Here is a 12,993-nt window from a genome sequence, read left to right as displayed (position 1 = left end):
CAGAATATTTGTTGCGATTTCTGTGCCAGGATTTGCTATGCCAGGCATCAGTCCTCTAGTTGTGGGATCATGAGGAGGTCCTAGGTGTCCCAAGTTCTCAGGGAAGTAGCTATATCCAACTCACATGGAAATAATTAACTTTTAACCACCAACACAATCTTACCAGTTGTGTGTTGGCTGAATATCAGCCTTGCCTTATAAAGTCCACATGATGAAGTTAGTGCTGTCATTTTGCAGATGGAAAAAGAGCCAGGAAGTGGAAGTACTTTATTTAAAGACACAGAAGCAGTTAGCTAGCAAAGTCAAATTCAAACTTAGAATGTATAGCTTCAAAATATGCATTCATCCTATACAGTACTGAACCTTTAGGAGGTAAAAAGTTCCATAGGCACAAAATCCATTCCAAGTAAGTTCTGTAACAGATGTGAAGACTGATCTCAGAAAGACATAAAAATAAGAGCTATCCTCAAAACTCACTCCTACCCATATGTGTTTATTTATCAAGTACGTTAAGTCTTTGGAATATATATTCAGTATATACATACTATTACCAGAGTATTGCTATGTTCCTAGTGAACTCTCAAGGGTCTTAAGAAGTAGGGCCTTTTCACCACTTATGTCCTATTTATCATACTTGCACTTTAAATATTTGTTCCATACTTTGATTTTTCCATTTTTGACAACATCTGTTTGACGTGCTATTCATTTTTCAGGATTCAGCTCAGATTTTACCTCCTTTGGGAAGCTCTGTCTAAATTCCCAAGACTGGGTTAGGTGCCCCTCTTTTGTGTTTCTATACCCACTGCCACCGTCGGGCCCACGCTTACTCCATCCCATGTTTACTTCTTTTGTAGCGCTGTGGTGTACTGTGTATCCACACACTTGATTTAGAGCTCCTTGAAGGCAGAGACTCTGTCTGATGATTCTGTACAACATAACAATTGTGTTACTGTTACAACATGATTTACTCTCTCAAGGAAACTCCAAGGTTCTTGGAAGATTTAGAGTATATAACTTGGCTCCTGCCACTCAAGTTCTATCTACAGTGGTCTTTGACAACTGCTGCCCTGTAATTCCTTTCTTGAGTATAGCTAGGAACTGGTTTCTAGGATCAGTTTGGGTGATGCAGCAAAGACAGGACAGGTGGGTGGGTGGGACAGGTGGGTAGATGGCAGGCCATATGCTTTGCCCTGAGGCCTTCATAGCCATCTATTACATTGTGATCTATTTCCTGGAGGGATGCTTAGCCCATTATATAACCTGATGCTTAATGGAGGTTCTAAAATGAAGACTCGATGTTATTCAGATTTGCAGTTTTTGCTGTAATGCTTTATCAAAGTACCTTTTATCAAAGATTCTGAGAGCACTGGTTAAAAGAAACATGATTTTTTAAAAGCTTCTATGCCAAATGTGGCAACAGACAATACACCTACCCTCCTGGGAGTGACTCTGTCAGCTGAGCTCAGTTTGCATACTGCAGAATGGCAGGCTGACCAGTGAAGGGAAATGATGGTCTTCAGCAGTCTTCCAGCATTTTTTGCCTATTACAACTTTGCAAGCCTAGGTAGTTTGCATATACCTACAGTTTCTTTGTCTGCAAAATCAGGATGATGGTTAAAAAAAAAGTCGGCTTAGCCATTATTTACAGAGATCTTTCTAGTCTTTATTCCAAAACATTCCAAGCTTTCAAAAAATAAGTAAAATGAGTCAACATGACTTGACATGTTAATTGTTGTTAATACCTCTCCCAAGAGGTTTGAGTCTCAAAGGAATTCTACATAAATTGACAGATTAACAATCCCCCTTAAAAATATGCTATTCCTTAAAAGCAAAGCTATAGTCATTTTCTAAGAGCACCAGTCCAACTTAGTTTAGAAGTGTAAATAGAGACAGGGAAAGTTGGATGTTTTGTAAATAAGGGCAGAACTGGTAAGTGATTCCAGCTTCCCTGTTCCTGGTGATAACAATAGCTCTTTAATTCCCATGATGAGCCTGTTAACAGGCACATCAGGGTTTATAACACTGAACGTTTACCAGGTCTAATCTTAAAGACCATGTCATATGTTCAGGGACTCTAAGGGAAAAATAAAAACAATTGGTATGTTAGAATGTAGAACTTTGGATTAATTTTTCCCGTTACATTTTTTTTTCTTTATAGTGTTGTTTGTGCAACAACTTTAAAAAACACATTTTTAAAAAAGCATGACATACTGGAAATGATTCTCTGTAAAGCAAATTAAAGCTCTTAAAATTTGAAAAATAAGACATAGCTTTTCTGTGTAGGGGCCAATAGCCATAGCAATTCCATGGTGTCTTGAAATGACATAAAACAGGTGGATCAGTGGTAAAGAATCCACCTGCCAAGCAGGAGACGCTTGTTCGATCCCTGGGTCAGGAAGATCCCTGGGAGAAGGAAATGGCAACCTACTCCAGCACTCTTGCCTGGGGAATCCCATGGACAGAGGAGCCTGGCAGGCTACAGTCCATGGAGTTGCAAAGACTTGGACATGACTTAGCCACTAAAGAGCAGCAGCAGCCTATATAAACAAGGATCAAAGAATAGCAAGGTATATATTCAGTCTATCTAATAGGCTGCAATCTAACAATAATTCATATATGCTTTGGATAATTACCTCTTATTACACGTCCCTATAAAATTGGGCTTTCCTTGTTCTTTGCTTAAGAAAATATCCTTCCAATTCCCCATGCCATTTAGCACAAAGCTTAATTTGTAGTAGATCCTTGGTAGAGCATCTGTAGATTTGATTTCACTAAGCTTATTCTCTAATTTAACAAATCATTCCTTTAATCTTTATGTATATACAGCAATGTGTTGCTTATTTATTAACACTGTCAGTTGTTAGTACAGCTGGTACACTTAATATATATAGGTAGTCTTTTAATTATTTTTCACACTATTATGATTTAACTCTTTTTTATGATGATGTACAATATGCAAAAAAGGAAAATCAATCTTCAAGAGTTAAAATGACAGAACTGGGGCCAGATGCCCAAAGTCAATGCTTGTTACATTATATCATATTCCAAAAAATTTTTAATACCTAAGGAATAAGCCCTTTGGATTCCTCCAACTTGTCCTAAATATGAGGCTGAATCATTCCAATTCAAAAATGAAGTCAGTAATTACTTGTAATTCAGCTTTAAGAATATCTCCTCTATCCATAGCACTGTTTTTAATCCATAGCATTGAATGTATATCCTGCTTAGAAGTCCAGTGGTAATAAAATGTTTAATTGAAGTCTGAGTTATTATTAAGCATAAAAGAAGGCATTTATTTATTGCTGTTGTTCAAAAAATTAGCATATACTTCAATTCTCCTCTTGCCTGTTCCTTTCTTAGGTTTCTTTTTTCTTTTGATAGGTAAGAAGTGGATTTGTTTAGAGAGAAACACACTCCACAGACAGAGTGGGGGCCATCACAGAGGGCGAGTGTGGCGGCCCCTTTCTTCTTTTTAAACAGACTTTATTTCTAAGAACAGTTTTAGATTAATAGGAAACTTGAGAATATAGTACAGAGTCTCCTCATTACCCACCCTGAGAGTCCCCTGTTATTAACAGCTCATATTTAGTATGATACATCTGTTACAGTTACCTATCCAATATCGGTCACTATTATTACTTAAGGCCCAGAATTTGTTTACATTTTCTTACTTTTCAACCTGGTCTGCTTTTTCTCCTTCATGATTCCAGTCTTGATACCACATTACATTTAGTTATCTCTTTAGGCTCCTCTTAGCTAGTCTGTCAGACGCTCCTTGTTTTGATAACCTTGAGTTTTGAGAAATATAGGTCAGATATTTATTTGGGTTCCCCACTGTTGACATTTGTCTGATGTTTTTCTCAAGATAAGTCTGGATTTATAGGTTATTGAAAGGAAGACCATACAGGTGAAGTGCCATTTTCATCATACCATATCAAGTATACACACTATCAGCATGACTATTAATATTGACCTTGATCACATGGCTGAAATACTAATGGTCAGGTTTCTCCACTGTTAAATTACTCTTTCCTCCACTCCTTAACATACTGTCTACTTTGGAAAGATGTCACTATGCCCAGCCTACACCTAAGGAGTAGGGAGTTGTGTGTTATGCTTGTCCCTTCCTTTTTGTTTAATTCATATCATCTTACGTTTCTCTTTCAGATATTTTAAAGTAGTTCTTTAAAAAAACATAAATCATAAGGAGCCCACACAGTTTTTTTTACGTCCTAGATTCTAGAATCTCTAATCAAAATTTGAGTCTGCCTTCAAAATATATGCAGAATCCAATAACCTCTCACCACCTGCATTGCCACCATTCCAGTTCAAGCTGTCAGTCTCTCCTTTATGTCATTGCAGTAGCTGCCTAACTAGTCTCCTTGCTTCAGCCTTTGCTCCCTACAGTTTATTCTTTATGTGGCAACCATAGTGATGCTTTTAAAACCTAAAATCAGATCTTGACAGCCCCCTATTTCAAATCTTCCATTGGCTTCCTGTAGAACTCAAGACTGTAGCTAAGTCCTTGAAACGCCCCATGATCTACCAACACCTCCTGCCTCTTCAACTGTTGATAGTCTTCTAACCCATTTTGCTCAGCACAGACTGGTCTCCTGCTCTTCCTTGAAGATGTCAGAAAATGCTCACCCTAAGGCCTTTGCACTTAATGTAAACCATGGCAGCCATCAAACTGTGCCACTTGGATCTATCTCTAGGAAGAACTTGACAATTAGCAGCAAAGAGTACACCTGGCTGGCAGCCTGTTGTTGTGGTCTGCCAGATCTGCCTTAACGATGGTACTTGCTCTTTATGGTAAGTTCCAGGCAATGACGGCACAGCAAGGGTTCTGGTCATTTCTGCCTAATGTGGGATTCCTCTCATGGACAATCTCTGCTCCAGAGTTCTCCACTGGGTCAGCCAAGGCTTTGTCAGACATGCATCACTGTCTGAGGCTCTTCCTGCTCATACACCAGATCTGAGAAACTCACCAGCATTTCTCTTAAAATGTGTTTCCTAGATTCTAGGAATTTTTCCAGGAAAGCAGAGATTGACACTGTGGAGCACATATTTCTTGGCTTGTTTGATACATTTTTCAAGATAGTGTTTTCTCTCTCTCAAAAGGGTGGATGCACAGTCGTACAAAACAGCCTAAAAGTGCAGTTCAGACATCAAGACACTCCCACATTGCTCAGGAAATTAACAAAAGTCTAGAGAAATGTAAGTGACATTTCAAATCTGGACTCTGCACTATCTACCTGTGTGATCTTCTACATGTCCTCCCTCCTTAAATAGGGATAGTAATACCTACTTCTGCTGTTCAAACAATCGAATAAGATAATGGCGGTGAAGGCGCAATTATCAACACTTGTGAAGATAACTATAAATCACACTAATACTAACATCATATGTCATATATACAATACCAATACGATACCTAATACCAGTATTCATTATGGAGGGTGATGGGTTAGTCTTTTGTGTCCAACTCTTGCGACCTTATGGACTAGACTGCCAGGCTCCTCTGTCCATGGGATTTCCCAGGCAAGACTATTGGAGTGGGTGGCCATTTCCTTCTTCAGGGGATCTTCCCAACCCAGGGTCTCCTGCATTGCTGACATATTCTTTACCAACTGAACCATCAGGGAAGCCCATTCATTGTGAAGGTAAGTATAAATAGCTTACAAATGGCCACGTTCTTTTCGGCTCAAACAGGAAGGAATTAAAATCTTTTATGTTGAGAAGCGAGTATGATTCTTAGGAAAGAAACTGGAAGAAATCGAACTTCCCCTCTTTTTGTGCATTCAATCAAGGCATTTGGTTCGCTTCTAGCCGCCGAGAGTGGGCCAGACAACCCTGTACTTCCGGCTTCCTCTGCCATCTCATCCGCCCGGCGGGCTTTTTTCATTGCGCGTGGGCAAGTGCCGCCCCACCCCGGAACTTAACCGTTGACGAAATCGAAGTGTTTAAATCCTCCGGAACCTGATCCTGGAGCGCGGTTGGCGCCCCTCTTTCTCCACGGAGGTTTAGGATTGGTCGGCGTCGGACCGGTGCAGGGCGCTGATTGGCTATTGCACCATAGCGTCGCGGAGACCGGGAGTGTCAAGTCCGGCACCGCCCCTTCTCCCTGATGGGTTGGGCTTCCGACCAGTCAGCAGGCGTGGCGCGGGCTTCGGTTTCGCGAGCTTGTATTTGCCGCCCCGGTTCCCGCGACCCTCAACGTCCCAGAGGCGGGGCGAGTTGGCAGAGGTTCTCCTTGGACTCTGTTCCGGACCAGCAAACAAACCTCAACTCGGAGGAGATTGCGGTGAGTGTTTTTGTGCTTCAGTTCCCCCGAGGGGCCTCTGCGAGCCTGGGGGAAGGAGGGTGGGCAACACTCTGCTGCCTATGTTGGGTTCAGCGGACTAGGAGCCTGGACTAATGACGCAAAGGGAATCGGGACAATGAATTCCTTGGGAATCATTTGTACTTAGGTATGTGAACAAAGTTTTCAATCGATAACATGCTATCATATAAAGTTTTTACTGTAAAAATGTCTGGACGGAAGCCCAGTATGGTCGGACAGCTACATAGTAATGAGTGATACTTGCTCAATCTTGCCTGACTCTGCAATCCCATGGACTGTAGCCTGCCAGGCTCCTCTGTCCATGGAATTCTCCAGGCAAGATTACTGGAGTGGGTTGCCATTTCCTTCTCCAGCTACATAGTAAGGGATCGGTTAACGTTTAAAGTTCGTGGTCGGCTGGAAGTGATTTATAAATAACAAAGCGTGAAAATGCTGTGGGTGTGAACACAGTCGGTAGTAACACCACCATGGTATCTAGGAGACGGTTTCACAGAGGAGTTGATATTCGGATTGGATTGTGAAGGATGAGGGTTTACCAGGGCCTTCCAAATAAAAGGGACAGTAGGTGTCCGTGGATACTGCCAGTATCCACTGAATGTGATGTAGGAGTGAAGGGATGAGTGGAATAACAGGGTGGGGCCAGGTTCTGAAAGTCCTTTGTTCTGTACATAAAGAGGAGCTGGAGCTTCCCTGGTGGCTCAGACTGTAAAAAGTCTGCCTGCAATTCAGGAGACCCGATTCAACCCCAGGGTCAGGGAGGATCCCCTGGAGAAGGGAATGGCAGCCCACTTCAGTGTTCTTGCCTGAAGAATTCCATGGACAGAAGAGCCTGGTGGGTTAGTCCGTGGGGGTCACAAAGAGTCGGACACAACTGACCAATTGGATGGACATTGAAACAGGACATAAACTGAATGCTGCAGAATTGATGCTTTTGAATTGTGGTGTTGGAGAAGACTCTTTGAGAGTCCCTTGAACTGCAAGATCAGCCAGTCCATCCTAAAGGAAATCAGTCCTGAATATTCATTGGAAGGACTGATGTTGAAGCTGAAACTCCAATACTTTGGCCACCTGATGCAAAGAGCTGACTCATTGGAAAGACCCTGATGCTGGGAAAGATTCAAGGCAGGAGGAGAAGGGGACGACAGAGGATGAGATGGTTGGATGGCATCACCAACTCAATGGACATGGGTTTGGGTGAACTTCTGGAGTTGGTGATGGACAGGGAGGCCTGGCGTGCTGCAGCTCATGGGATTGCACAGAGTTGGACACGACTGAGTGATTGAACTGAACTGAACTGAAAGAAGAGCCATCAACTCTTTAAGCCAGAGAATAACTTGGTCAGATTTATATAACAATAATTCCCTGTGGCTCAGATGGTAAAGAATCTGTCTGCAGTACAGGAGACCCAGGTTCGATCCCTGGATCATGAAGATCGCCGGGAGAAGGGAATGGCTACCCACTCTAGTGTTATTGCCTGGAGAATTCCATAGACAGAGCAGCCTGGCCATCTACAGTCCTTAGGGTCACAAAGAGTTGGACACGACTGCTTCGTGACATTGTACAGGAGACAGGGATCAAGACCATCCCCATGGAAAAGAAATGCAAAAAAGCAAAATGGCTGTCTGGGGAGGCCTTACAAATAGCTGTGAAAAGAAGAGAAGTGAAAAGCAAAGGAGAAAAGGAAAGATATACCCATCTGAATTCAGAGTTCCAAAGAATAGCAAGGAGAGATAAGAAAGCCTTCTTCAGCGATCAATGCAAAGAAATAGAGGAAAACAACAGAATGGGAAAGACTAGAGATCTCTTCAAGAAAATTATAGATACCAAGGGAACATTTCATGCAAAGATGGGCTCAATAAAGGACAGAAATGGTATGGACCTAACAGAAGCAGAAGATAATAAGAAGAGGTGGCAAGAATACACAGAACTGTACAAAACAGATCTTCACAACCCGGATAATCACGATGATGTGATCACTCATCTAGAGCCAGACATCCTGGAATGTGAAGTCAAGTGGGCCTTAGAAAGCATCACTATGAACAAAGGTAGTGGAGGTGATGGAATTCCAGGTGAGCTGTTTCAAATCCTGAAAGATGATGCTGTGAAAGTGCTGCACTCAGTATGCAAACAAATTTGGAAAACTCAGCAATGGCCACAGGACTGGAAAAGGTCAGTTTTCATTCTAATCCCAAAGAAAGGCAATGCCAAAGAATGCTCAAACTATCACACAATTGCACTCATCGCACATGCTAGTTAAGTAATACTCAAAATTCTCCAAGCCAGGCTTCAGCAATACATGAACCGTGAATTTCCTGATGTTCAAGCTGGTTTTAGAAAAGGCAGAGGAACCAGAGATCAAATTGCCAGCATCTGCTGGATCATGGAAAAAGCAAGAGAGTTCCAGAAAAACATCTATTTCTGCTTTATTGACTATGCCAGAGCCTTTGACTGTGTGGATCGCAATAAACTGTGGGAAATTCTGAAAGAGATGGGAATACCAGACCGCCTGACCTGCCTCTTGAGAAATCTGTATGCAAGTTAGGAAGCAACAGTTAGAACTGGACATGGAAGAACAGACTGGTTCCAAATAGGAAAAGGAGTACGTCCAGGCTGTATATTGTCAGCCTGCTTGTTTGACTTCTATGCAGAATACATCATGAGAAACGCTGGACTGGAAGAAACACAAGCTGGAATCAAGATTGCCTGGAGAAATATCAATAACCTCAGATATGCAGATGACACCACCCTTATGGCAGAAAGTGAAGAGGAGCTAAAAAGCCTCTTGATGAAAGTGAAAGAGGAGAGCGAAAAAGTTGGCTTAAAGCTCAACATTCAGAAAACAAAGATCATGGCACCTGGTCCCATCACTTCATGAGAAATAGATGGAGAAACAGTGGAAAGAGTGTCAGACTTTATTTTTGGGGGCTCCAAAATCACTGCAGATGGTGACTGCAGCCATGAAATTAAAAGACTCTTACTCCCTGGAAGAAAAGTTATGACCAACCTAGATAGCATATTGAAAAGCAGAGACATTACTTTGCCAACTAAGGTCCGTCTAGTCAGGGCTATGGTTTTTCCAGTAGTCATGTATGGATGTGAGAGTTGGACTGTGAAGAAGGCTGAGCACTGAAGAATTGATGCTTTTGAACTGTGGTGTTGGAGAAGACTCTTGAGAGTCCCTTGGACTGCAAGGAGATCCAACCAGTCCATTCTGAAGGAGATCAGCCCTGAGGTTTCTTTGGAAGGAATGATGCTATAACTGAAGCTCCAGTACTTTGGCCACCTCATGCGAAGTGTTGACTCATTGGAAAAGACTCTGATGCTGGGAGGGATTGGGGGCAGGAGGAGAAGGGGATGACAGAGGATGAGATGGCTGGATGGCATCACGGACTCAATGGACGTGAGTCTGAGTGAACTCCGGGAGTTGGTGATGGACAGGGAGGCCTGGCGTGCTGCAATTCATGGGGTCGCAAAGAGTCGGACACGACTGAGCGACTGAACTGAAATGAACTGAACTGAGCAACTAATGCTTTTCAACCCTTTTTCACTGGGCACAAAGGCAGCCCTTCTGGTAGCACTGTGGAGACTTTTCAGTAAATCTGGTGAGAGCTAATAAAGTCAGGAACTGAGTTAGTGGAGATGGAAAGACAGTTTATATTGGGGAAGAGGGAGAAAGCGATAAGGATGACTTGATGGTTTCCATTTGATACACAACAGGAAGAATATGTTTTGCTAGGTGTAGGTGTTACATGATTTTTCTTTCACTACACTAGCTTTACTTGCTTGTGTGTTACTGTGTATTAACTCCTATCGATTTTTTTGAAATGAGAAATAATAGGTCAACATTTTTTATTTATCTTAATGGGTAAAGAAAGAACAGACAAATAAGGAGTTTTAAGACTCTTTTGTTTAATAAAGAAAAGTGGCACTTTATTAATTCTGAAAGTTACAGCTATCAATCTGAATATTGTTGTCCATGACAACCAAGTAGCATAGAAGGACTTTAAAGTTTAAAACATGCATTCCATAGAAGCTGCATGAAGTCCAGATACCTCTAAGAGGGACTTTTTATCAACCTCACAGGGGCACTTTAAATAGGATTTGGTTTTTGTAAATATTTCCAGATTGTGACTTTAACTAAAAAAATTTTCTGAATGACTTCTTCACCAGCATGAATAACTCTCACATTCCTTACCTTGCTTTTAAACAATTCTTTTTTGTTAGAATTGAAGTAGAATACACAGGGCCTATAGATTCTAACTATAAGCTTTGATAAAAGAACATAGCAAATAATGAGCTATAAAGAAAGGACTTTGAGATATGTACTTTGCTTTTATAATATTTAGAGGTAGATATCCAATGGGTAGGACTTTCCAGTGGCTCAGTGGTAAAGAATCTGCCTGCAATGCAGGAGACCTAGGGTTCCATTCCTGGGTGGGGAAGATCCCCTGGAGAAAGAAATGGGGACCTACTCCAGTGTTCTTGCCTGGGAAATCTCGCTAGAGTCTACAGGGTTGCAAAGAGTCAGACATGAGTTAGTGACTAAACAGCAACAAGAATCCAGTAGGCAATTAGAAATACAGACTTGAAACTTAGAAGAGAGGCAGAAACTGAAAGTTTGCTATGTTTGCTTCGGAAGCAATGGGAGTGGATGAGATTACCCAGAGAATGTATGAGGAGCCAAGAAAAGACCACTGACATGGCACTAATATAAGTTAGTTTGTGGGTATGCAGTATTTGTCTCCTATCTCCACAAGCTTGAAAATTGTTGACTTTATTATAGACCGAATAAATACCTAGCCCAAATTGTTCCTATTTGCTGCTTTGTGGTTTTCTGACTATTATGAAGCTTTTGGTTAAAATCTCATGTATTAAATACTACCTGCCCTACCCAGCTCACTAAATTAATACAAGGATCTTGGGGCAGAATCTTAATAAATAGATAGTTGGTGGGATTTGCTGCCTAGAATAAATATTAACATTAATTTACAGTCAGAGTACTATAAAGTATGAAAGTGATCAGAATCCATAAGTACTTTATCTTATTCATCTATGGATAAAGACACTTCATATAAGTAACCTAATTTTGTCTGTTATTTTGCTAATATGTGGTTAAATCATGTTTCTTTTTATTTTTTGTTTTTGTCACTCATTAGTAATATTCTCTTTATTTCTTTAGGTTCCTGAGCATGTGAAGTTGAATAAATCATTCACCAACTATCATGGAGTCTACATATCCTCTTGCAGGGCCCCAGATGAATACCAGGTATAGAAATATTTTTACAGAATGTGCTTTTCACAGTTACTCACATAACTTGGGTTGGAAGAAAGGAGAAAAAAATAATCTTTAGAATCAGGAAAATCTGGGTCCATATCCCAGTTTTACCATTTATTAGGTGGGTGACCATGATCAAGTTATTTAACTTCTCTAAGCTTCAATTTGGAGAAGGAAATGGCATCCCACTCCAGTGTTCTTGCCTGGAGAATCCCAGGGACGGGGGAGCCTGGTGGGCTGCCGTCCTTGGGGTCGCACAGAGTCGGACACGACTGAAGCAACTTAGCAGTAGCAGTAGCAGCTTCAATTTCCTCATCTGTAAACTGGGGACAGTAATCTCTATCAGAAGGTTATTGTGAGGGTTAAATAAGACTGCTAGACTAAAGGGTCTGGGACATTGTAGGCACTCAGTAAATCTTGGTCTCATTTCCTCCTTTGCTTATTTTAGTTTCACAGAGGGTCTTTGTATTGATGAAAAATAGTACCTGAACTTTTGAGGCTAAAGATCACATACATATTTATTTACATCCTAGACAAATGGGAAAGCGGTTGAGTTCCTTCCCTCTTATAAACTCTAATTATTTGATGGAAAAAATTTCACACTGAATGTACCTAAGCCTTTTCCCACTCAGTGTGGTATAAGGAGGAGGAGCTTGCCACCTGTCTCCTAATTTTCTCAGTCTGTCACTACTTTGAGGAGCAGGCAAAAGGCTTGAGTTATTTGGCTCTTTGGATCATTTATTGTTCTTTTCTCCCCCTTGAGAAGAACAATTATTGCTGACATGTAAATTTCTGTTCTTCCTAACTAGAATTGCATCCATGAGTTACCTTTAGTCTCTGTGTTATTTTTCTTTGTGGCAGATGTTCTTGATGAAGACAATGGGAAACATGACCCAAAGAGGCTATCGTATTCCTTTTGCTTGACTTTGGCCCTTCTGTTCTCCCCTGTTGCTACCTCTTATTCTTTGAAACTTTATCAGCCTTTGTTCTTCTCTTTAATTTTATTATTGGGTCAAATCCATTCCTTACATTCTAGGGGAAATAATATACTCTTGTGATTTAAATTGATAATTCCTGGCATATACAACTCTAGATTTTAGTTCATTTATTGAACTCTGTAATTTGTGGGCTTTTAGGGCAGCAGTTTTGAATTATTTTTGTTTACAAACCCCTTTGAATGTCTAATAGCCATGAATTTCATTCCCTAAGGAAAAGTACTTTTATACATACATGCAGAACTTTGCACCCAGTTTCAAGGTGTTTTTATCTTTCTTGCCTCTCAAGTCTGTCTCACTGTATACTTTAGATTAAGGAAAAAATTAATAAAACCAGGTTCTGTGCTAATAGGCACTTTGCATGCATTATTTTTATTTAA

At 41.0% G+C, this 12,993-nt stretch overlaps 1 protein-coding gene across 2 annotated transcripts in view; it reads left to right on the top strand.

Annotated features, from left to right (window-relative positions):
• Positions 1-12,993, top strand: part of STIL (STIL centriolar assembly protein) — a 64,439-nt gene that overhangs the window by 4,264 nt on the left and 47,182 nt on the right. Inside the window, exons 2-3 of one of the 2 annotated variants that reach the window (XM_069558483.1) lie at positions 5,830-6,304; positions 11,523-11,609. In XM_069558483.1, the coding sequence (XP_069414584.1) occupies positions 11,566-11,609 (44 nt within the window). In that variant the 5' untranslated portion in view covers positions 5,830-6,304; positions 11,523-11,565. Of the gene's footprint in view, positions 1-5,829; positions 6,305-11,522; positions 11,610-12,993 lie in introns of those variants that run through there. The other variant, XM_069558403.1, reaches the window with a different exon arrangement.

This window comes from Ovis canadensis, chromosome 1 (assembly GCF_042477335.2).
Source record: "Ovis canadensis isolate MfBH-ARS-UI-01 breed Bighorn chromosome 1, ARS-UI_OviCan_v2, whole genome shotgun sequence".
NCBI lineage: Eukaryota > Metazoa > Chordata > Mammalia > Artiodactyla > Bovidae > Ovis > Ovis canadensis.
The sequence above is the reverse complement of the archived record's forward strand: the minus strand, read 5'-3'. Positions and strand labels throughout refer to the sequence as shown.